Source organism: Entelurus aequoreus, linkage group LG03 (assembly GCF_033978785.1).
Source record: "Entelurus aequoreus isolate RoL-2023_Sb linkage group LG03, RoL_Eaeq_v1.1, whole genome shotgun sequence".
NCBI lineage: Eukaryota > Metazoa > Chordata > Actinopteri > Syngnathiformes > Syngnathidae > Entelurus > Entelurus aequoreus.
Genome location: NC_084733.1, coordinates 9181116 through 9205459, shown reverse-complemented (window position 1 = coordinate 9205459; position 24344 = coordinate 9181116). Strand labels below are relative to the sequence as shown.

At 38.1% G+C, this 24344-nt stretch overlaps 1 protein-coding gene across 5 annotated transcripts in view; it reads left to right on the top strand.

Moving 5' to 3' along the window:
- Positions 1 to 23842, top strand: part of LOC133646103 (rho guanine nucleotide exchange factor TIAM2-like) — a 288867-nt gene extending 265025 nt beyond the window's left edge. For all 5 annotated transcript variants that reach the window (XM_062041113.1, XM_062041111.1, XM_062041114.1 and 2 more), the window contains exons 20-27: positions 4674 to 4853; positions 5008 to 5126; positions 5555 to 5663; positions 12647 to 12705; positions 12808 to 12910; positions 13209 to 13302; positions 15534 to 15688; positions 22354 to 23842. In XM_062041113.1, the coding sequence (XP_061897097.1) occupies positions 4674 to 4853; positions 5008 to 5126; positions 5555 to 5663; positions 12647 to 12705; positions 12808 to 12910; positions 13209 to 13302; positions 15534 to 15688; positions 22354 to 22913 (1379 nt within the window). In that variant the 3' untranslated portion in view covers positions 22914 to 23842. The remainder of the gene's footprint in view (positions 1 to 4673; positions 4854 to 5007; positions 5127 to 5554; positions 5664 to 12646; positions 12706 to 12807; positions 12911 to 13208; positions 13303 to 15533; positions 15689 to 22353) is intronic.
- The last annotated feature ends 502 nt before the right edge of the window (positions 23843 to 24344 follow it).

The following is a 24344-nucleotide window of genomic DNA, read 5'->3' as shown; positions in this document are numbered from 1 at the left end:
ATGTAATATCGGAAATTATCGGTATCGGTTTTTTTATTATCGGTATCGTTTTTTTTTTGGTTTTGTTTTGTTTTTTTTAATTAAATCAACATAAAAAACACAAGATACACTTACAATTAATGCACCAACCCAAAAAACCTCCCTCCTCATTCACACAAAAGGGTTGTTTCTTTCTGTTAATATTCTGGTTCCTACATTATATATCAATATATATCAATACAGTCTGCAGGGATACAGTCCGTAAGCACACATGATTGTGCGTGCTGCTGGTCCACTAATAGTACTAACCTTTAACAGTTAATGTTACTCATTTTCATTAATTACTAGTTTCTATGTAACTGTTTTTATATTGTTTTACTTTCTTTTTTATTCAAGAAAATGTTTTTAATTTATTTATCTTATTTTATTTTATATTTTTTTTTTAAAAGTACCTTATCTTCACCATACCTGGCTGTCCAAATTAGGCATAATAATGTGTTAATTCCACGACTGTATATATCGGTTGATATCGGTATCGGTTGATATCGGTATCGGTAATTAAAGAGTTGGACAATATCGGAATATCGGATATCGGCAAAAAGCCATTATCGGACATCCCTAATATATATATATATGTATGTATGTATGTATGTATGTATGTATGTGTATGTATGTATGTATGTATATATATATATACTGTATATATATATATATATATATATATATATATATATATATATATATATATATATATATATATATATATATATATATATATATATATAAAAAAACAGTGACGTTGGCACGTTGTATAAATGGTAAATAAAAACAGAATACAATGATTTGCAAATCCTTTTCAACCTACATTCAATTGAATAGACTGCAAAGACAAGATACTTAATGTTCGAACTGGAAAACTTTGTTATTTTTTGCAAAAATTAGCTCATTTGGAATTTGATGCCTGCAACATGTTTCAAAAAAGCTGGCACAAGTGGCAAAAACAAAGCAAAGTTGAGGAATGCTCATCAAACACTTATTTGGAACATCCCACAGGTGAACAGGCTAATTGGGAACAGGTGGGTGCCATGATTGGGTATAAAAGCAGCTTCCATGAAATGCTCAGTCATTCATAAACAAGGATAGGGCGAGGGTCACCACTTTGTGAACAAATGCGTGAGCAAATTGTTTAAGAACAACAGCAGCTATTGCAAGGAATTTAGGGATTTCACCATATACGGTTCGTAATATCATCAAAAGTTTCAGAGAATCTGGAGAAATCACTGCACGTAAGCAGCAAGGCTGAAAACCAATATTAACTGCCCGTGACCTTCGATCCCTCAGGCGGTACTGCATCAAAAACCGACATCAGTGTGTAAATGATATCACCACATGGGCTCAGGAACACTTCAGAAAACCACTGTCAGTAACCACAGTTCGTCGCTACATCTATAAGTGCAAGTTAAAACTCTACTATGCAAAACTAAAGCCATTTATCAACAATACCCTGAAATGCCGCCGGCTTCACTGGGCCTAAGCTCATCTAAGATGGACTGATGCAAAGTGTTCTGTGGTCTTACGAGTCCACATTTCAAATAGTTTTTGGAAACTGTAGATGTCGTGTCCTCCGGAACAAAGAGGAAAAGAACCATCCGGATTGTTATATGCGCAAAGTTCAAAAGCCAGCATCTGGGATGGTATGGGGGTGGTTTAGCGCCAAGGCATGGGTAACTTACACATATGTGAAAGCACCATTAATGCTGAAAGGTACGTACGGGTTTTGGAGCAACATATGTTTCCATCCAAGCAATGTTATCATCAAGCAACGCCCCTGCTTATTTCAGCAAGACAATGCCAAGCCACATTCTGCATGTGTTACAACAGCGTGGCTTCGTAGTAAAAGAGTGTGGGTACTAGACTGACCTGCCTTTAGTCCAGACCTGTCTCCCATTGAAAATGTGCGGCGCAATATGAAGCTTAAAATACCACCGGAGACCCCCAGACTGTTGAAGAACTTAAGTTGTACATCTAGCAAGAATGGGAAAGAATTCCACCTGAAATGCTTTAAAAATTGGTCTCCTCAGTTCCCAAACATTTACTGAGTGTTGTTAAAAGGAAGGGCCACGTAACACGGTGGTAAATCTTCCCCTGCGGCAACTTTTTTGCAATGTGTTGCTGCCATTATATTCTAAATTAATGATTATTTGAAAAAAAAAAAGTAGTTTCTCAGTTCCAACATTAAATATGTTTATTCAATTGAATAAACGTTGAAAAGGATTTGCAAATTATTGTATTCTGTTTTTGTTTACGAATTACACAACATGCCAACTTCACTGATGTTGGGTTTTGTATATTTATACTGTATATTGATATGTGTGTGTATATATTAGGGCTGCAACAACTAATCGATTAAATCGATTAAAATCGATTATTAAAATAGTTGCCGATTAATTTAGTCATCGATTCGTTGGATCTATGCTATGCGCATGCGCAGAGCTATTTTTTTTATTTTATTTTAAAAAACAACTTTTTTTTTTTTTAATAAACCTTTATTTATAAACTGCAACATTTACAAACAGCTGAGAAACAATAATCAAAATAAGTATGGTGCCAGTATGTTGTTTTTTTTAATGAAAAATTAGGATTACCTCCAAATTCTTCAGGACAACCTAAAATCATCAGCCCGGAGGTTGGGTGTTCCAACAGGACAATGACCCCAAAACACACGTCAAAAGTGGTAAAGGAATGGCTAAAATCAGGCTAGAATTAAGGTTTTAGAATGGCCACCCCAAAGTCCTAACTTAAACGTGTGGACAATGCTGAAAGAACAAGTCCATGTCAGAAAACCAACAAATTTAGATGAACTGCACCAATTTTTTTAAGAGGAGTGGTCAAAAATTCTACCAGAAGCTTGTGGATGGCTACCAAAAGCACCTTATTGCAGTGAAACTTGACAAGGGACATGTAACCGAATATTAACATTGCTGTATGTATACTTTTGACCCAGCAGATTTGGTCACATTTTCAGTAGACCCATAATGAATTCATAAAACCAAACTTCATGAATGTTTTTTGTGACAAACAAGTATGTGCTCCAATCATTCTATCACAAAAAAATAAGACTTGTAGAAATTTTTGGAAACTCAAGACAGCCATGGCATTATGTTCTTTACAAGTGTATGTAAACTTTTTGACCACAACGTTATATACAGAAAGGAATATGAAATGCGCAACTCTGGTCAATGAATCAAATAGTAAAAAATGAATATGAAAAGAAAAGCATTTGCCTTATTTGGCCCTGTAAAATCAAAAATAATCCCACACTTGGGGATTTTTCCTTTTTCTTAGTTCAATTAAGATCAATGATGGAGACCGCTGTCAACCGCGGCACCACTCTTCCTCCAGTACAAGCTGTCACTTGTAAAATGAGAAAAGTACTTCTTATAAACACTGTTTGGCGCTTTGACAGCAGCTCTATCGGTCACGCTTTTTTGTCTTAAAGTGACATACGCATTGAAGCTCCGAGGAACACCGAATGCCACCCAATGGCATCGATGCTTCAGTATTGTTTGACCCATCACTCCCTTTTAGTTTCTGCTGATAAACATTCTGGCCCTTGGGGAAAAGTTATAGAGGACCCCTGATGTAGACTGTTCATTATTCTTAAATAGTGATGTGCAAGCAATGCACATCTTTGCACAAGGAACTGACTAAGTATGTAGTTGCCATTTTGAGTGTAGTTGTGACTCTGCGTGATACAGAAAATCAGAAATAGCACAGCCTGATCACATCCAGCTGATTCAAGGACATGCAGGAAATCTGGGGGTGTTTGTCAAGTCTATATACATAATTAGATGACCATCTTGGCCTTCTTCATCACTCCCTTCCTTTTCACATCATGCCACAGGCTTTGGGTTGCCTTAGCTTCGTTGTTTATCTGTCGACTCTGTAATTGCCTGCCAATTACTCTGGGAGGTGTCGATTGGGCTGCCTGTCTGCATCTGGGAGTGTTATAATTAATACTTTAATGGCCCCCCACAGTCAGCATCATGCAAGCACGCTGCTCAACGAAAAGGTCATCACTTTGCCATAAAATTTGCCTTGTAGTATAACTTACATTACTCTATTTTGATAAACAAAGCGCTTTTTCCACTATGAATTAAGACAATGTAAAAAGCAATAATTTGCCTTTCCAATGAAACACTGCAAAAAGCAAATTGAGTGTTCAAGGTAGGTTAAGGAGAAGCTTACACTACGCCCTGCTGGAGGTATCTTATTGCACCATGAACTGCACTGGACAACCACACTGTATATGTGAGTGTGAATGGTTGTTTGTGTATGTGTGTGCCCTGTGATTGGCTAGCGACCCAGTCCAGGGAGTAAACAAGCTCTTGCCCAAAGTTTGCTGGGATAGGCTCCATCTTACCCATGACCCTAATAAGCGGTGTATAAAATGGATAGTGTTTTTCATATTTTTGTGTAATGCACACAAAACAAAACCCTTTATAATAGAAAATTATTTTAAAATTGATTTGTGGTTATGAGTTATATATATTCAGTTGCCACGCATCTGTTATAGCACAATTGCTGTATTGTGTTATTGTTGCCATTGTGGGTGTAATGCTGTGACAGTACTGTATTGTAAATGACTTAATCCCACTCTTAATTGGTAATAATTCAGTGTATTTGTTTTGCAGCCAAGACCGATCGGGCCTTTAAGGAATTCTTGGACGCAAGGAACTCCACCAAGCAGCACTCATCCACCCTGGAGTCCTACCTGATTAAACCAGTGCAAAGAGTTCTCAAGTACCCCCTGCTGCTCAGGGAGCTGGTTTCTCTCACTGACGCCAACAGCGAAGAACACTTGCACATCACAGGTAGGCTTACACCAAAATATATACACAGTATATAAGCACACACACAGGGAGGCAAGCAGTATTTGCACTAGTCATTCAGTATTATGATGTCCCCTGTGGGCTATGTCAAAGACTTGATCCTTGCTAATACTTTCCTTTGTTCATCACCGTGCAGAGGCGCTCAAGGCCATGGAAAAGGTGGCCAGCCACATCAATGAGATGCAAAAAATCTACGAGGATTACGGCTCCGTCTTTGATCAACTTGTCGCCGAGCAGGCCAGCCACGATCGAGAGGTAAGCGCATACTTTACAAGTCAAAAGACACTGATTTAGCGCACAAATCCCAAACTGCCCCAATAAGAATGTTCCTCTTTTAGAAATTAAGTTGGTAGCTCTGCTATTTGTGCTGTTGATGCCATATTTTGTTCTTTTGCCTTTGGGGTGTGAATACATCTACAAATTGATAGAATAATTAGTTGGCATAGCAATTCGAAGGGAATGGTTATTAAAATGTCACTTGCGCTTAAATGGGTATCAGATAAAAAGCACACATTATGACGTACAAATAAGTATAAATAAATTATAGTGTTCATCCCCTCTCAACCACTGCTGCTCTATATCCAGTTCTCAACTGAACCTTTTACAAACTAGATTTAAATCAGTACAATACATTTGTCAGGATGGCTGGCCATGGTGACCAAAGATGTGTGCGTGTCCCACAGGTCACTGAAATCTCTATGGGAGAGTTTCTCCTACATTCTACTGCAGTCTGGCTCAACCCACATTCTTCATTGGGCCGTATGAGGAAAGACCCTGAAATGACCGTGTTTGGTAAGTCTGCCTCCTCTGACATGGTATTCTGTTTTAGGGATATAACGGTTAACGGTATAATGATACACCGTGGTAAAATTCCAGACGCTAAGTAGTACCTTTTAAATTTATAATTACAGAAAAAACGTTATTTAGTAATGCATTTTAGGCAACACTGCTTACTTCCTGGAAATTGAGTCACAGCAGCTTTGGCGCATACACACTAGCGTTGTTTGGCTAAAAAAACATGTCGGAACAAAACTACACTGACTTTGCTACGGAAATTTCCCCTCGGAGTAAACAGAGTTGAGTGAGAATTCCCTCGCTTCATTTCTGTGGAGTCTCACCGTTCATTTAAGAGCCGACTGCAGATTTTAGATGGCGACAGTTGTGGACAATATTGGAGACACTCATTCTGAAACTGAAAGTACACAGCGGAGGAGAAAACTATTTGAGGTTGCTTTCATTTTCTCAATGTCCTTTAGCTGCTGTGACTACAGAGTTCATGACGTGAGGAAACATGCAGCAGGCGATGTGTCGGGAACGTTGCCACAACTTCTTTATAGAGTCTTGCCGTTTGTTTCCTGGGATACTCACGCGTCCTTTATTTAACTGCTAACTTCATCAGTGTTCCAATAACATCAATATTATATATCAATAATAAAATATTTGATTCCCGAGCGTGGCCACTGCTGCTGCTCACTGATTCCCTCACCTCCCAGAGGGTGGAACAAGGGGAGGGGTCAAATGCAGAGGGTATTTGCACCACATCTAGTGTGTGTGTGACTGTCAGTGGTACTTTAACTTTATCTTTATTAGCTCAAATGTTTTGTCATCTCATCGAATTGAACGCAGGCTGGGAAGTTTGTGTATTAGATGTGAGAGGTATGACTCTTGCTTATTTTTGTTGGCCAAACTGTTGCACTGAACCACTTGGTGTTGATGGAGAAGAGCAAAGCGTGTTTATTCAACGTTATCTTCATTAGCCAAACTGCCTTGTGTTTCATATTGATATCAAAAAGTAAACACCACGTTTTTTTACATTACTTGGGTTTTTTTTCATGTCAAATATGTATTACTTTAAAAACCAGACATAGCATTTTTTAAATGTTTTATTGTGTATAGTTAATTCCTATTCCACTTATTTCTGCTCAATTTCTTAATTATTTGTCCATATACAGCATGCACAAGTACATACATTAGTAAATGTCAATGTACATAACTTAAATAAATACTTCTATCAAAATGTAAAAATAGAGATAAAGGCATCATGTAATGAGAAAAAGATGACACGTTGATAATATTAATGAACAAAAAGACAAATATTTGTCTTTAAATATATGGATAACGTTTATCTACAGCCTTTTTATTATACATTACAAATTACATGATGGTGTCCATCCCAACTTATTTTACCTAACATAATCAATAATCGTGATTTAATTCTTAATTCAAAATAATCTGAATTATTATTTTGGCCATAAGCGTGCAGCCCTATATGTAAGATTAAATCTCATACATAAACATTATTTTGATCTATATGGACAAAATTGCAGTTACGTCTTATGGCCACCAGGTGCCACCTTGCAAAATTCTTACATTTGTTTTTATTCGTTTATCTCGTATGTCCATAAAGTGCTATGTTGCACAGTGTTTACATTTATTTAATTTTGGGGTTTTTTTCTGCCATTTTACTTTGTTTATAATGCTTGTGTTGCTTTTATATGCACATTCAATTACTGCTTGAGGTACATGAAACAGTAGCTATGTGCACAAGGACACATTTATTCAGAACGGGAATAAAAATGCTTAATGTAAACACACGGATCAAAATTTCATTATAATCGAGACGGGTGGTTTATGCCGAAAGTCATTTGGATTGTAGCGCATGAAAACACAACTTCCTGAATTCCGAAATTTGGGTTAGAATTATCCTTACTGCGCATGTCTTTGATGTCAGCTATACTCTGGTGGTTGAGCAGGGCCTAAATTTAATAGTCTCGGAATGAAGCGATTGTCTTGCTACTGTCTCCCCCCCATTCAACATGTACAGTAGTAGCATTATATACTGTTGATTTTGTTGCTTTAAAATGAGACTATCAAAAACAAAAGTATGGTATAAAGTGTCATGTGTCGATGTAAAATAAAAGGGATTCAGTTGTCTTAACGAGCTGTATTATTCACAACTTCACAGCTAATCCAAGTGCTAACTGCTAGCCTCAAGAAGATACACAGAATGTTGTAGCATGAAACGCGCCGCAACCCGTACATAATCACAACATAAACACAACATAAATGGCACAGAACAGCTCCATTTCAAAAAGAGAGATAAAACAAAAGTAGCGAACAGAAGGAAAAAATCAATCAATCAAAGTTTACTTATATAGCCCTAAATCTCGAGTGTCGCAAAGGGCTGCTCAAGCCACTACGACATCCTCTGCTCAGATCCCACATCAGGGCAAGAAAAAACTCAATTCAATGGGATGACAATGAGAAACCTTGTACCCCGGGAAGTCCTGTGGGGAGTGCTCAGAGAGTATGGGTTAACGGACTGTCTTATTGTGGCGGTTCGCTCCCTGTATAATCAGTGTCAGAGCTTGGTCCGCATTGCCGGCAGTAAGTCGGACCCGTTTCCAGTGAGGGTTGGACTCCGCCACGGCTGCCCTTTGTCACCGATTCTGTTCATAACCTTTATGGACAGAATTTCTCGGGGCAGTCAGGGCGTTGAGGGTATCTGGTTTGGTAGCTGCAGGATTAGGTCTCTGCTATTTGCAGATGATGTGGTCCTGATGGCTTCATCTGGCCAAGATCTTCAGCTCTCACTGGATCGGTTCGCAGCCGAGTGTGAAGCGACTGGGATGGGAATCAGCACCTGGATGGTTCTCGCCCGGAAAAGGGTGGAGTGCCATCTCCGGGTTGGGGAGGAGATCTTGCCCCAAGTGGAGGAGTTCAAGTACCTCGGAGTCTTGTTCACGAGTGAGGGAAGAGTGGATCGTGAAATCGACAGGCGGATCGGTGCTGCGTCTTCAGTAATGCGGACGCTGTATCGATCCGTTATGGTGAAGAAGGAGCTGAGCCGGAAGGAAAAGCTCTCGATTTACCGGTCGATCTACGTTCCCCATCCTCACCTATGGTCATGAGCTTTGGATTATGACCGAAAGGACAAGATCACGGGTACAAGCGTCCGAAATGAGTTTCCTCCGCCGGGTGGCGGGGCTCTCCCTTAGAGATAGGGTGAGAAGCTCGGTCATCCGGGAGGAGCTCAAAGTAAAGCCGCTGCTTCTCCACATCGAGAGGAGCCAGATGAGGTGGTTGGGGCATCTGGTCAGGATGCCACCCGAACGCCTCCCTAGGGAGGTGTTTCGGGCACATCCGACCGGTAGGAGGCCACGGGGAAGACCCAGGACACGTTGGGAAGACTATCTCTCCCAGCTGGCCTGGGAACGCCTCGGGATACCCCGGGAGGAGCTGGACGAAGTGGCTGGGGAGAGGGAAGTCTGGGCTTCCCTGCTTAGGCTGCTGCCCCCGTGACCCGACCTCGGATAAGCGGAAGAAGATGGATGGATTTCTCCTTTTTTTTTTTTTAAGAATTGTTGTATATTCTTGGGTAGCAGCAGGTTATAGTTTGCTTTGTGTATAATTTTAGCTGTTTGTAAATTCACTATGTCGTGGAATTTCAGTATTTTTGATTCAATAAATAAAGGGTCTGTATGTTCTCTATATCCAACATTATGTATTATTCTAACTGATCTTTTTTGTAACACCGTTAATAAATGAAGTGTACTTTTGTAGTTATTGCCCCATATTTCTACACAATAACTCAGATATGGTAACACTAGCGAGCAGTAGAGAATATGAAGTGATTTTTGTTCTATAACATGTTTTGCTTTATTCATTATTGATGTGTTTATTGCTACTTTATGTTGTATATTTTTTATATGAGATTTCCAGTTCAATTTATCATCAATCATTTTGATCAATCATATTTGGTTTCATTTACTCTTTCAATTTCTATTCCGTCTATTTGTTTTTGTGTTTGACTTTCTCTTCTACTGTTACCAAATAGCATTATTTTAGTTTTATTGAGATTCAAAGATAGTCTGTTTTTGGCAAACCATCTTTTTAATTTGTTCATTTCTTCTGTTATTATTTGTATTATCTTCTGTGTGTTATCTCCTGAACAAAACGCAGTTGTATCATCCGCAAATAATACTAACTTTAAATCTTTTGTAACTTTACAAATGTCATTTATATAGAGAACAATACAGTTAGGAGGAGATGCCTCGTTCAGCGCAAAAAATGTGTCTGGTTTGAGCCAGGTTTCGTTGAGACCAATGACGTTAAGATTGTTGTCTCTAATGACCTCAATAACTAATAACGTTTTGGGAGACAATAATCTTATGTTTAAAAAGCCCATATTATAGGTAGTGGGCTGTTTTAAGGAATTTTTGTTAAAGTTATCCGCAGTAGTAATATTAATAATATTGCGTTTATTTTGCCTAGTGCGCTTTAAATAATTTCGACAATATCTAGGAATTGATATGACGGGAATCTTCAGATTGTTTGCTTGGTTCTGCGATACACTGAACTCGTCATAATTTGCCACCTCAGTAGAATGCATGTCCACCTCTGGCACAGTCACTGCAGAAAAAACATTATGTGAGGTGTTTATTATTCTAGGAGAAATACTATGTCTGCAGGGATTTTCCAGCCTGGGGCTGGCTAATTCTAGCTCAACGGGCTTGCTCTAGTGTAGTTAGCCAAGTGTGACTCAAACAATAATCTATGTTCCTAGCCAGGATGATGGCGCCTTCCTGGTTAGGGTGAAGGCCGTCCCTCATCAACAAGCCCGGTTTGCCTCAGAAAGAGGGCCAATTATAAATAAACGTTAGTCCCTGTTGTCTACAAAAACTAGACAGGCATTTGTTAAGCGAGACTAGTCTGCTATACCTCTCATCATTGCCTCTCGCAAAATGATAGATAAATACAGTGATAACGTCGGACAAGCAGAAATGCACAAATCCATGTCTTTTACAGTGGAAATCTACTGCTTCTTCAGCACCTACAGTGAGTGAACTCGTCCAAAAGATGGCGCCATAGCTCAAATAATAACACACTTTTTTCCATTTGTTAGGTTCTGCGCATGTCAAATTAAAGTATTCCGATTTAAGGTGTGATGCATGAAAATGCATGTCAAAATCAGATATTTTTTAAGGACACAGTAACATTTTAATCTGAATGATGATCAGATTAAATAAATGTTGTCCGTGTACTCGTGGCTAGTGTTTTTATCTACAATAATTACTCTTCTACAAAGAAAATCATTTTTAATGTGTTGTTTGTGTTTTTTAATAAAACTTGGTTAAAATATTTTAGTATAAGTACTTTTTGACAATTTTGAGCACATGTAAAAATACCACGATAATAATAACCGTGATAATTTTGGTCACAATAACCCTGATAAGAAATGTTCATACCGTGACATCCCTATTCTGCTTAAAATTAGACTCACCGCCACTTCATAGTGCACCAGGACAAATAAATTAGAACCGCTCACACAAATGTTTAAAAAATCTGCTTAGGGCTGTCAAATGATTACAATTTGTATTTAGGTTACAAAATGATGAATCAGCATTTTGCAACTACAGTCGTTCCTCACCACATTGTGCTTCAAATATTGCGGCTTTACCACATAGCAGAATTTTTAGGAAGTATTATAAAGCATATTCTACAATTTTTTTGTCCTAAATTAAGCATTTTCAAGCATAAATGGCTAAATAAAAAATATTAGTACTGCTGTAATATTGGCAACTTGAGAAGACCAAACCAATCGGAGCATGCTGTTCAGTATCGTGGCCACTGATGGGCTTAGCCTTAGGCAGCATTACTATAATGGATTAAAATAATGTAATGGTGTTATTTCATGTCTGGAAGGCTCTCATAACATATTTAGAAAGTTATAAACAGTTTTTAATGCTCTAGCCAGGAAAAGATTTGCTTTAAAATTAATGATTCTTACTTTTTGTAAACTTATTTATTGCTGTCATGTCTGGAAACAGTACGTCAATACGTAAAAAATCTTAATGCCATTAATCAATTAGTTCCTGCTGTTAATACGTTATTTGGCATACTGCCCTGGTTAAAATAGTTTAAAATGTTAATGTGTGATTTTTGAGAACCTTCATTCTTTATTTGTGATCATGCAGAGATTTGTGTCTTATATTGTGACACTCATTGAACTACACGAGGTAACACAAATACTGTATGTAGGACCTCTAAAGTATAACAGTGCAACTACTGCTACTTGAAGAAATTCCTTGTTGATGAGTGTCATGGCTGCTTTCATTCTACACATGCATACTCTCCTCACAGGCCAACTCCCATATTAATTGGGCGGCATGGCGTAGTGGGTAGAGCAACCGTGCCAGAAACCTGAGGGTTGCAGGTTCGCTCCCTGCCTCTTACCATCCAAAAATCGCTGCCGTTGTGTCCTTGGGCGGGACACTTCACCCTTGCCCCCGGTGCCACTCACACCGGTGAATTGAATGATGAATGATAGGTGGTGGTCGGAGGGGCCATTGGCGCAAATTGCAGCCACGCTTCCGTCAGGGCAACTGTGGCTATGAAAGTAGCTTACCACCACCAGGTGTGAATGAATGATGGGTTCTACATGTAAAGTGACTTTGGGTACTTAGAAAAGCGCTATATAAATCCCAGGTATTATTATTATTATTATTATTATTAATGAAGCGCTAAATAATCCCATTATTTATTCTGTTTCATGTGCAGTTTAGTCTTAATCCTTTTTAAGCGACAGGGTTTTATGGTCGAATCACAGTGTGAAATAGTTGTCAGTGAAACTTCAAAAAACGTGGTTGTAGCTTTTTGGACTTCCGAGTTTACATTTAAAATGCTTCTGAGGGTCGTACCCCTCCAGTTCTCTTCCCCCATGAAGCATTTGACGCCGCATTAAAGATGCTGAGATGTGTTTTCTCTCCTGCCAGTGTTCAAGAAAGCAGTGATATTGGTCTACCGGGAAAACAACAAGCTGAAGAAGAAAATGGTGACAGTCTGCGCTCATTTGCTTTCACATGTTAGGAATGCTATCTTGGCAGGAAATGTCATTTGTTTCCTTTCTCATAATTTTTTTTAACGTGGTGATCAGACCAACCCTCGTTCTTCACTTTCTCATGGCGATCCTGACCCATTCAAGTTTCGTTGGCTCATCCCACTCTCAGCGCTTCAGGTCAGGCTGGGAAATCCAACAGGTAAGAAGCTGGCCTGATGCCACAGTACCCTGACTAAAGCACTCACAAAGATAATCCACTAAATCTGTTTGTTCTTTTCTCATCTCCTCCCTGAACACACACCTAAACTCATTCTCCTTACCCTCTCTCTCTCTGTCTCTCTCACACACACACACACACACACACACACACACACCCACAAACGCACGCACACACACACACACACACACACACACACACACACTCAATCTCTAGCTAAAATGATGAACCATATTTGGACTGCAAGATTAAAAATGATATTTTCTCTGCTTTCTCCCAGGACCAGGCTCAGAAGGCAGCTGTATCTGGGAGCTGATTCACTGCAGATCTGAAGTGGAAGGAAGACCACAGACGGTCTTCCAGTTGTGTAGCAGGTCAGACCTTTTACATTATTAATACTACAATATGTACCAAGGGGGTCAAAATCGTTTTCATTGAGGGCCACATCGGTTGCTAGTAAAAGTGAATATATGTAAATATTATTGTATAATGAGACATAGGGCGGCGTGACTCGGTTGGTAGAACGGTCGTGCTAGCAACTTGAGGGTTCCAGGTTCGATCCCCGCTTCCGCCATCCTAGTCACTGCCGTTGTGTCTTTGGGAAAAATACTTTACCCACCTGCTCCCAGTGCCCCCCACACTGGTTTAAATGTTACTTAGATAATGGCTTTCACTATGAAACTACTACTAGTCACTACAGAAAGGCGCTATATAAATATAATTCGCACACTCACACAAATAATCACCACATGTTGTTATTATACAGTATGCATGCCTATGCATTTGATTATTATAATTTTTTTGATTACCGGTACAAATTATTGGTTCACTTGCCTTGAAATCATAAGTCAAAGTGGCAAGTAGATATTTATTTTTTCAATAACAATAAATACTGTACATCATACAACAATCAAATTTAGAAGATAAGCAGTTGCATACAGTACCTTTTTACTGTCAAAATTAGAGATGTAATGATATTAAAATCTCATGGTACGATATTATCACGGTATTAAGATCACGGTACGATATTATTGTGGTATATCCATCTATCCATCTTCTTCCGCTTATGTAAAAAATAGACTTAAAATGCCATAGTGTGTAAAATTAAGTGGCAGGAATGTTTAGGGTAAATACACTGACTGTAATTAAACAAATATAATGCTCAAATGTTCTAATCATATTGATTACTACAAACAAGTATTTTTGAGTGCAAAGAATTGTGCAGGAACATCCACTGTGTCTTTTTGAGAAGCAGTGTCCTCTACAGTGGACATTTCTTCTATCAGTTTGGAAAATGCAGTTTCTCTGAAACAATAACTCACATTTTTACTTTCAATAATGTAAATACCTCATAAATTGACATTTAGCTTCGCCAGTTTCATCTTTTTCCGGGTGATGATAGCATATCAAGTAGCTTCGGTGTGCAGCAGTTGCTTTCCCTCTGCACAATATCGTTACATACCCAGTCAAAATTGAAAGAAATACGTTTCGCAAGAAAGATTATGTGCTTTACTGACGCACATTATTTCCAGGCTTTTGCAGGCCACACAGGCTATAGCAGGCCAGATCTGGCCCCTGGACCTTGAGTTTGACACCTGTGGTATATACAATGTACAGGATTTGGGAAGATGGTGATAATGATATCTCACAAGGTACGAAAGCTAGCCAGCTTCATACAGAACTACATAGGACTAATTAGCACTTATTACAAACACAGTACTAATCCGTTCCAAAAGGTCCGACAAAGATTGGATTGTAAAAAAAAAAACCAAAGCCATTTTTTCTATAAGAAATAATTTACCATCAGTTCTAGACTCACCACACATTTTATATAGAATAATAATAGTTGTTATATACAGAAAACAATCTAAAATACATAGAAATTACAAATGAAATGGATGAATTAACTAACACCCCTTTTTCTTTATTGAATACTCTTGTTGTCAAAGACCACAATGAGCAGAATAGGGTGTGCGCATGCAAACTTCTCAGTGCGCCCGAGAGCATGCAAATCGTACTTTGCTACAATTCAATAGTGCTTCTTTATCAAAGTACTGGTACTTGCAACTTTTTTTGGCCACGTTGTGTATTATTTTGCAGTTGTACTTAATAAAAAAATGTGTAGGATCGATTAATTGTTTGGACATTCAAATCAATCCTTATATTATATTGCCATTTAATAAATTGACAGATATTTTAACGTCTAAATTACTGGGTGATGTGAGAGGATGAATATCAACGAGTATGTACTGTATATACTTTGAGGCTTTATCACTCAGCTTGTGGACATTTAGTATTGCCTTCTATAAGTGTGATATGGCAATAAAAAGAGACTTTGCAGAGTTGTGGTAAAGTTGCAATTTCTAACGACTTTGCTTAACCAAAATAGTTTAAGTTGATTTGCTCCGTGATGAGAATGAAGCATGTGATCAAAATGGAGAGTCTCTTAATGCTCTGAGAAATTGATATCAGGCTGAATGAATATGGCTCATTTCTCTGGGGAAACACTGGAACTCTCTGAGCAATCCTCTTCATCTGCATTTAGCTGCTGAAAGCATAAGGCAATCACGCCATGTGCTCACCTCATCTTCTCTGTCCTTCTCAGTGCGCCCGAGAGCAAGGTCAACGTCATCAAGGTGATCCGATCCATCCTTAGGGAGAACACCAGGAGGAACACCAGAGGCGAGGCCACCTTGGAGCGGGGCTGCAAAGAGCGTCTGGCCGCCATGCACAGCAACGCACCCTGCACCGCCAAGCAGGGTGAGTCTTCAGAACACTCCTTAAACTTCCTTTACAATCCAGTCTGGTTTCGAAACTTTTTGTTTTCACTTTGAAAAAAAAAAAATCTGTCAGTTTTAAGGAAAACTACGTCTAAAATGTGCAGTTTCACTTTAGTGTTAATTTTGTTGACTAAAAAACTATAAATTTTTTCCTGACTGAAATAGGACCGTAAGAAATCAAAACAAATACATGCTGACTAAAAGAATGACAAAATTGACAATTTAGTCAAAGTATAAATACAAGACGAAAATGTTGACAGAAATCCAATCATATTTAATTTCGTTTTTAGGTATGTGGGACAAGTTAAAGTACCAGTAGAGTGGAAAAACAAGTTGAATGATAATAAATGATAAATGCGCTTTTCTACCTTCAAGGTGCTCAAAGCGCTTTGACAGTATTTCCACATTCACCCATTGACACACACATTCACACACTGATGGCGGGAGCTGCCATGCAAGGCGCTAACCAGCAGCCATCAGGAGCAAGGGTGTCTTGCCCAAGGACACAACGGACGTGACCAAGATGGTAGAAGGTGGGGATTGAACCCCAGTAACCAGCAACCCTCCGATTGCGGGCACGGCCACTCTACCAACTTCGCCATGCCGCCCCTCTACGCCGTTGCCTCTATATTGAAGCTATTATCATATATATCTGATTTATGACACCAAAAGACTTCCATAATTTGAGAATAAATAGGTTCGATTAAAATAGTATCAATCTCATAGAGATTCCCGAGCCATTTTAAGAGATAATGAGGAAGCCAGTCACGTGATCGCTTGACAAAGCAGGAGTAACCACAGATCCCTTCCCATCAACAACAATGCTAATCAAGCAGACTTTGTGAGAGCCAACAACGATTACTTTGGGAAAAATTATGATCCAGTACCTTACATTTTTGAGCCCAAACACAAAGAGGACAAGCAATAAGTTTTAGAAGCCAACTGCTACCCAGATGCAGCTTCATTGTGACACTAGCATCCACAGCATTGCTAGGTGCAAAACATACAAACTAACCATGTTAAACCATAAAACACCATCCATCCATTTTCTACCGCTTATTCCCTTCGGGGTCGCGGGGGGCGCTGGAGACTATCTCAGCTACAATCGGGCGGAAGGCGGGGTACACCCTGGACAAGTCGCCACCTCATCGCAGGGCCAACACAGATAGACAGACAACATTCACACTCACATTCACACACTAGGGCCAATTTAGTGTTGCCAATCAACCTATAGCCCAGGTGCATGTCTTTGGAGGTGGGAGGAAGCCGGAGTACCCGGAGGGAACCCACACAGTCACGGGGAGAACATGCAAACTCCACACAGAAAGATCCCGAGCCCGGGATTGAACTCAGGACTACTCAGGACCTTCGTATTGTGAGGCAGACGCACTAACCCCTCTTCCACCGTGCTGCCCACCCCATAAAACACTTGCTGTACAATTTCCACTCTCATGAGATGGGCCGACCAACAGGACGCTCACATAATTCCGTTTAGATGAAGAATCAATCACAATCCTCACAAAGGGTTTAAAAAAAGTTGCTGCAACAATCGGCTTTTTTTGTCTTTTTCGCCACCCCTTGGACTTAAGAGTCAATCAGCCTGTCGGTCCATGGCCACATTTGTCTACTACTAGGTGAGATATGCATGAATTATAATCTCAAATTTACTTTTAGCAAGTTTGAGACGAAGCAGAAGAAGCCCCCCGCCGGCTTAGTGTGTCAACAACAGCAGGAGGGTATACTAGCATTAATTAGCTCATTGCTATTAATTTGTCGCTAAAATAGTCTGTCTGCGTTGGCGCTTATAATAACAACATCACTCATATTTGGTCAATTTTCAGGTCATGACATGAAAACGGAGTATTGTTGGTGGTTTCTGGATGTTTTTAGAGATTGTGTGATGAGCGTAACATAGGACCCTCGATCTGTTGACTCAATTGTTCGCTATTTATTTACGATTTCGAATGCATAAAAAAAGCCAAACATATTTGTTCTTGATTTACAAAAGGATTGTGAATGATAAACAGCACATCTCCTTCCAATTGTTGCGTATTTCCAGTATGACTGATCTAATAACATGGTCAGAGTGCAGAAGCGTTACTCTAGTGACGTAGAATCTACGGAAATTACCGAAGGTGTTTGGAGCGGAATATTCAAAATGGCTGACTGATTTTGAAACAATTTGTGACATTTTAGACGGTATTTTCACATACTTTGCGGATTGTAAATACAATTGGATATGGTTTAATGGATACAATGAAACACAATTAAGCATATAAATTCACAGTGTTTTGATTTTTCACTGGGAAAAGACGACTGACTGTATTGTTACACACCTCAGTACAATATGTCTTCTACAACTGGAAGAAGACATATGGACACGTTTTACCTTTGCCGCGGTTGACAGCAAGACACGTTGTAAACCCTTTGGCTCAATTTTCTCCAGTAAAAATACAACTAACTTGAAGCACTGTCTGCAGGCTAATCATTAGGACATCTACGCAACAGTAAGTAGGCCAAAGTAAATATTTCGATATTACTCTACTACTACTTTTGTTGTACACCATAAACGAGCTTACCCGCCAATCTTAATAAGCAAGATACAGGTACAGTGCATTGTAATCGATGTCCTCTGCACACTGTTCAGCTATTAATTACACAACATGACAACCCAAATACCAGATTTGTATTTTTTCAAGCTTCTGGTTGTGCTTACCGACCTCGGAGCAATTGTATTTGGTCCATTGTGTATTTGATACATGTGGACTGCAGGTTCAATAAGTGACGCTAGCAAGTACAGGTCAGCAAGCAAGCCCAAAACTTTGATGTTTCATTGACAATATAGAACATTACAAACGGCGCACAAGGTTTTAGTACGACTTTGGTAAGCTACAAAGCTGCACCACTTGATGGATTGTCGGATCATTATAGCTACCGTAGTCAGACGTGCTGTGCTTTAAGATACAGGTATTATCATGGTGTGTAAAAGGACCCAAAAATGACACATTTTAGGAGGCCTATTATCCAAAACCAACTTTTCTTACCTATTGGTTCCTGCTGATGTGTATTTGGGATCTGCAAAAGTCCCAAAAATGTGTGCGCATTCGCCTTTGTCAATAAGCTCCTTTTCCTTTATCCTCTTGTTGTGGGGCATTCGTCCTCTGCAGTTTCCATTTGTAATATAAAGTAGCCTACAATTCTAACTCATATCTGTCAGTAGAAGCGTGGAAGCGCTAAAAACTTCCGGTACAACAAAGATGACAGGGAGAAGACAATGTTGAAGTGGAGTCACGTAAATAAGACCGCTCACAAAACGGCGCATCTTGAAGAAACAGTCAGAAAGCGGCTTGAAGATGGTCTGTGAAACATAATTTATGCAACATTTTGACCAAAGAACCACTATTATGTTATGTTATGTGGCCCACAAGGAAGTATTTCAAATGTAGAAAAAAAAATCTTAATATTACCACTTTAATTCGGTGCGCCTTTTGTATGAAAATAGACCTGAATAGGACCCGCTCATCGGCAGGCGCACCGAAAACTATGGTAGTTTGTTTCTTCATATGACCTTTTTAGCCATTAATTATTTAACATTTGAAAAAAATGCTTACTTTTAGTTAAAATATCAAACATATAGTAAGGTTAGTGTGAAATGTACTTACTGATAGATTCATGAAGTGTAGGTCTTGTTTTTGAGATTTTGCTGCAATAATTTTCAAAAAAGTGGTTTCAAGACAACTTCAAAGATGCGTTGTCCTTTATACTTTATATTCTAGTCAACGAAATTTACTGTAATTTTAGTCGAGTAAAATGTTGAGGAATGTACTCGACTAAAAATGAAATCAATTTAGATTACACATTTTTGTTAAGACTTTGACGATGAGGGAAAGTAGAACATATTGTTGATTGCTATAACAAAAGTAGAACGCATTGTTAGTTGCTATGAGAAAAGTAGAACGCATTGTTGGTTGCTATAATAAAAGTAGAAGATATTGTTGGTTGCTAAAAGAAATATAAAATGCAGTGTTGGTTGCTGTGAAGGAAAGTAGAATGTTTTGTTGGTTGCTGTAAGACAAGTAAGAACGTATTGTTGGTTGTTATAAGAAAAGTAAAATGTATTTTTGGTTGCTATAAGAAAAGTAGAACGCAGTGTTGGTTGCTATGGAAAAAAAATAGAACGTACTGGTGGTTGCTATAAGAAAAGTAGAACGTATTATTGGTTGCTATAAGAAAAGTAGAACAAATTGTTTGAAGCTATGAAAGAAAGTAAAACATATTGTTGGTTGTTATAAGAAAAGTAAAATGCAGTATTGGTTGCTGTGAAGGAAAGTAGAATGTTTTGTTGGTTGCTATGGAGGAAAGTAGAATGTTTTGTTTGTTGCTATGAAGGAAAGTAGAATGTATTGTTGGTTGCTATGAAGGAAAATAAAACATTGTTGGTTGCTGTAAGAAAAGTAGAATATATTGTTGGTTGCTATGAAGAAAGTAAAACATTGTTGATTGCTTTAAGAAAAGCAGAAATGTATTGTTGGTTGCTATGAATGAAAGTGAAACATATTATTGGTTTCTGTAAGTAAAGTAGAACATATTGTAGGTTGCTATAAAAAAAGAAGGATGTATTATAGGTTGGTATAAGAAAATAATAATCTATTATTGGTTGCTATAAGAAAAGAAGGATGTATTATAGGTTGGTATAAGAAAAGAATAATGTATTATTGGTTGCTAAAAGAAAAGTAGAATGTATTGTTGAGTTGAGTTTGAGTTTATTTCGAACATGCAAGCATACAACATGATACATCACAATTTCCAGTTTCTCTTTTCAACATGTTCGAAAAGGAGTAGGAAGAAGCAGAGCTTATTTAATCCTACCCCTTTTCTTTAAATAACAGTTGCTAAAACTTTTTGTTCACTTCCTGTTCACAATTTATTCACAATAAACTCCATAAATAATCACAATAAAAATAAATAAATAAATAATAGTAATAATTTAATAATAATAATTGGTGAAGTAAGTCATATTTCATATGATGAGATAAGTAAGATTACTTTAAAAATGAATGAATGGATGGATGAAATAAATTGAGAATGTTTATTGTTGGTTGCAATAAGAGAAGTAGAACGTATTGTAGGTTGCTATAAGAAAAGTAGAACATATTATTGGTTGCTATAAGAAAAGTAGATTGTTTTGTTGGTTGCTGTAAGAAAAGTAAAACATATTATTGGTTGCTATAAGGAAAGTAGAACATATTACTGGTTGCTATAAGAAAAGTAGAACGTTTTGTCGGTTTCTATTAAAAAAAAAGTACAATGTATTGTTGGTTGCTATGAAAGAAAGTAAAACATATTATTGGTTGCTGTAAGAAAAGTAGAATATATTGTAGGTTACTATAAGAAAATAAGAATGTATTGTTGGTTGCTATGAAAGAAAGTAAAATGTATTGTTGGTTGCTATGAAATAAAGTAAAACATATTGGTTGCTATAAGAAAAGAAGAACTTATTATATGTTGCTATAAGAAAAGAAGAATGTATTGTAGGTTGGTATGAAAGAAAGTAAAATGTATTGTTGGTTGGTATGAAAGAAAGCAAAACATTTTTGGTTGTTATAAAAAAAGTAGAACTTATTATAGGTTGCTGTAATAAAAGAAGAATGTATTATAGGTTGCTTAAAGAAAAGTAGAACGTATTGTTGGTTGCTATAAGAAAAGTAGAACGTATTGTAGGTTGCTATAAGAAAAGAAGAATGTATAATTGGTTGCTATAAGAAAAGTAGAGCGTATTGTTGGTTGCTATAAGAAAAGTAGTACGTATTATTGGTTGCTGTAAAAAAAAAAGTAGAATGTTTTGGAGGAAAGTAGAATGTTTTGTTTGTTGCTATGAAGGAGATTAGAATGTATTGTTGGTTGCTATGAGGGAAAGTAAAACATATTGTTGGTTGCTGTAAGAAAAGTAGAACGTTTTGTAGGTTGCTATAAGAAAACTAGAATATATTGATGGTTGCTATAAAAGAAAGTAAAACATTGTTGGTTGCTTTAAGAAAAACAGAAATGTATTGTTGGTATGAAAGAAAGTAAAACATATTATTGGTTGCTGTAAGAAAAGTAGAACGTATTGTAGGGTATTTTAAGAAAAGAAGAATGTATTATTGGTTGCTATAAGAAAATTAGAACATATTGTTGGTTGCTATGAAAGAAAGTAGAACGTATTATAGGTTGCTATAAGAAAAGTAGAACGTATTATAGGTTGCTATAAGTAAAGTGGAACATATTGTAGGTTGCTATAAGAAAAGTACAATGTATTATTGGTTGCTTTAAGAAAAGTAGAACATATTGTTAGTTGCTATAAGAATAGTTGAACGTATTATTGGTTGCTATAACAAAAGTAGAACGTATTATTGGTCGCTATAAGAAAAGTAGAATGTTTTGTTGGTTGCTATAAGAAAAGTAGAACGTTTTGTTTGTTGCTAAGAAGGAAAGTAGAACGTTTTGTTTGTTGTTCTCCTTCAGGTGATTTGGCTTGTCCATCAGTAATCAGGTGTGTAATTTATGTGCACTTTTCAAGATCTTATCTTGACTTTTAGGCCATAAAGATGCTGTGTTGCAAGTGTTTTCCCAGATAAGAGCTTCATGTTTCACTTTCATTTCCAGGCTCCTCCAAGGCTTCCTGGTTGAGTCGTCAGCCCCCAGGTGACCCCCCCACCCAGACTAAGTGGGTCCCAGACTGCGATGAAGGCAGCCTGAGCAGCAGCACCAGTCCACGCCAACTTCCTGCCCAGGAGAGCTGGTCTGCATCGCCAACAGGAAGTGATTGTCAGCCTGCCTGCGGCTCTGTGAAGGAGTCGGACATTCTCAGCGACGAAGACGACGACGGCTTCAGCGGCAAGGCGGGAACCAGGAGAGACGCTTCTCTCCACGCTCAGTTCTTCCAGCTGAAGATCTCCGAGAACACGGCGGCCCCCCGCGCCCAAGCAGAGGGGGACACTCCTGAGCTGCACAGACTGAGTGCAGCAGAGAGGAAGAGCAGCAGCCAGGTGTGTGACAAGGACTTCAAAGCAAGATATTGGACGAGACGCCATGACGCCGCCTCACTACCGCCGCCATCAGACCTCAATGTGCTCCTGGAGAGAGACTACAGTGTCCAAAGTCTGACCTCAGTGGTCAATGAGGACTTCTTCTATGAGACAGTAGTGGACCACACCACCTCCTGAACATCTGATTGCTTCTCACCATAACTCATCATTCCATCTTCACTCACTTCTTTTCTATCCACTTTTTCTCCAGCTGAGGCAGAAGGGGGCGGGGCCACAGTGACCACAACACCACCATTTGTTCTTTGGAAGAACCGCGCTGTGCCGCTCACACAAGCTAACACTTAGCAACACAACGCCACGCTCCCCTGACAAGGATGAGGCGGCTGCAGCAGGTGTGTGAGAGCATCAGGCGTGTCCCAAAAATAGGCCAAACTATCTTTTTTCGTGAAAGTGTCAGGTTGGAAGGAAATTGGTTTCATTTTCTGTTATCCGATCATCTTTAAAAATAGCTGACAAGACATTTAAAAAGGTGGCAGAATGGCAGGAAATGATCAAAGTTGATTTATTAAAAAACACTTACACACACACTGTGAGCGAAGACCTGCTGCAGTCAATAAAATGTTTTTCTGCACTAAAGTACACTGTTTGCATACTTTAATAACTAGTTTTATTGTTATTAATGCTTTTATTTATTACTTTGGCGTATAAAATGTTAACCAAACCACACTTTGGCTTTGGGGCCTTGCATTATTTAGTTTGATGGAAAAAAAAACAATCAGGTTGATAAAGTTAATATTTTTTGTAAGTGTTTGGGACAAGGCTGCTTTTCTTCAAGATACTGAACTGCAATACTTGTATTGTTTGTGTTTCTAGTGTTCAAATACTTTTTTCTATCTTGTGTAATATTTCTACTTAAACTTGATACTGTTCCGCTTCCAAACAAGGCAGGAATATTTTTTTCTAAACAACTCTGAGTTGAGGTACTATTATTAAAAAAGCAAACCACTAAGACAAGTGCTCTGCCTTCAATGCTAGCATACCAATGACTGTGAATGATGGAATTGTTTTCTAAATAAAACATTTGATCTGTGAAAAGTATTTCTCTTTACCCACATTGACAACTTTTATTGTGTACATCTTGACAGCCAACACATCAACACACTTTCTACCACACACTGATGATGAAGCACAAAGCATAATTTGGACTTAAAATTCTGGCTGTCATATTTGTAGCTAAACTAGTTTAAACACAATTGTTCTGACAAACCACAAACAGCATTGTTAAAAATGACAACCATCAATGAACTTACTGGCACACATGAAATCAATGATCACATTACAGTTCGCACCGATGTAATCATAATATACAATAATGCTAATAACTCTTTCAAATGTACAAAACATGCCAACAAATTCAACATAAAGTGGCCAGAATATTAATTGAAACATAATATAACCTGTCATTATTCCCTTAAGTGTGATTATAAATATTTTCCTTTACTTCAGAGATTAGTTGATTTATTATCATTGAATGATACGAACCATAATACATAATAAAACATCATTATTACGATTATATTATTAGTGACTCACTACCTTTAAAAACAA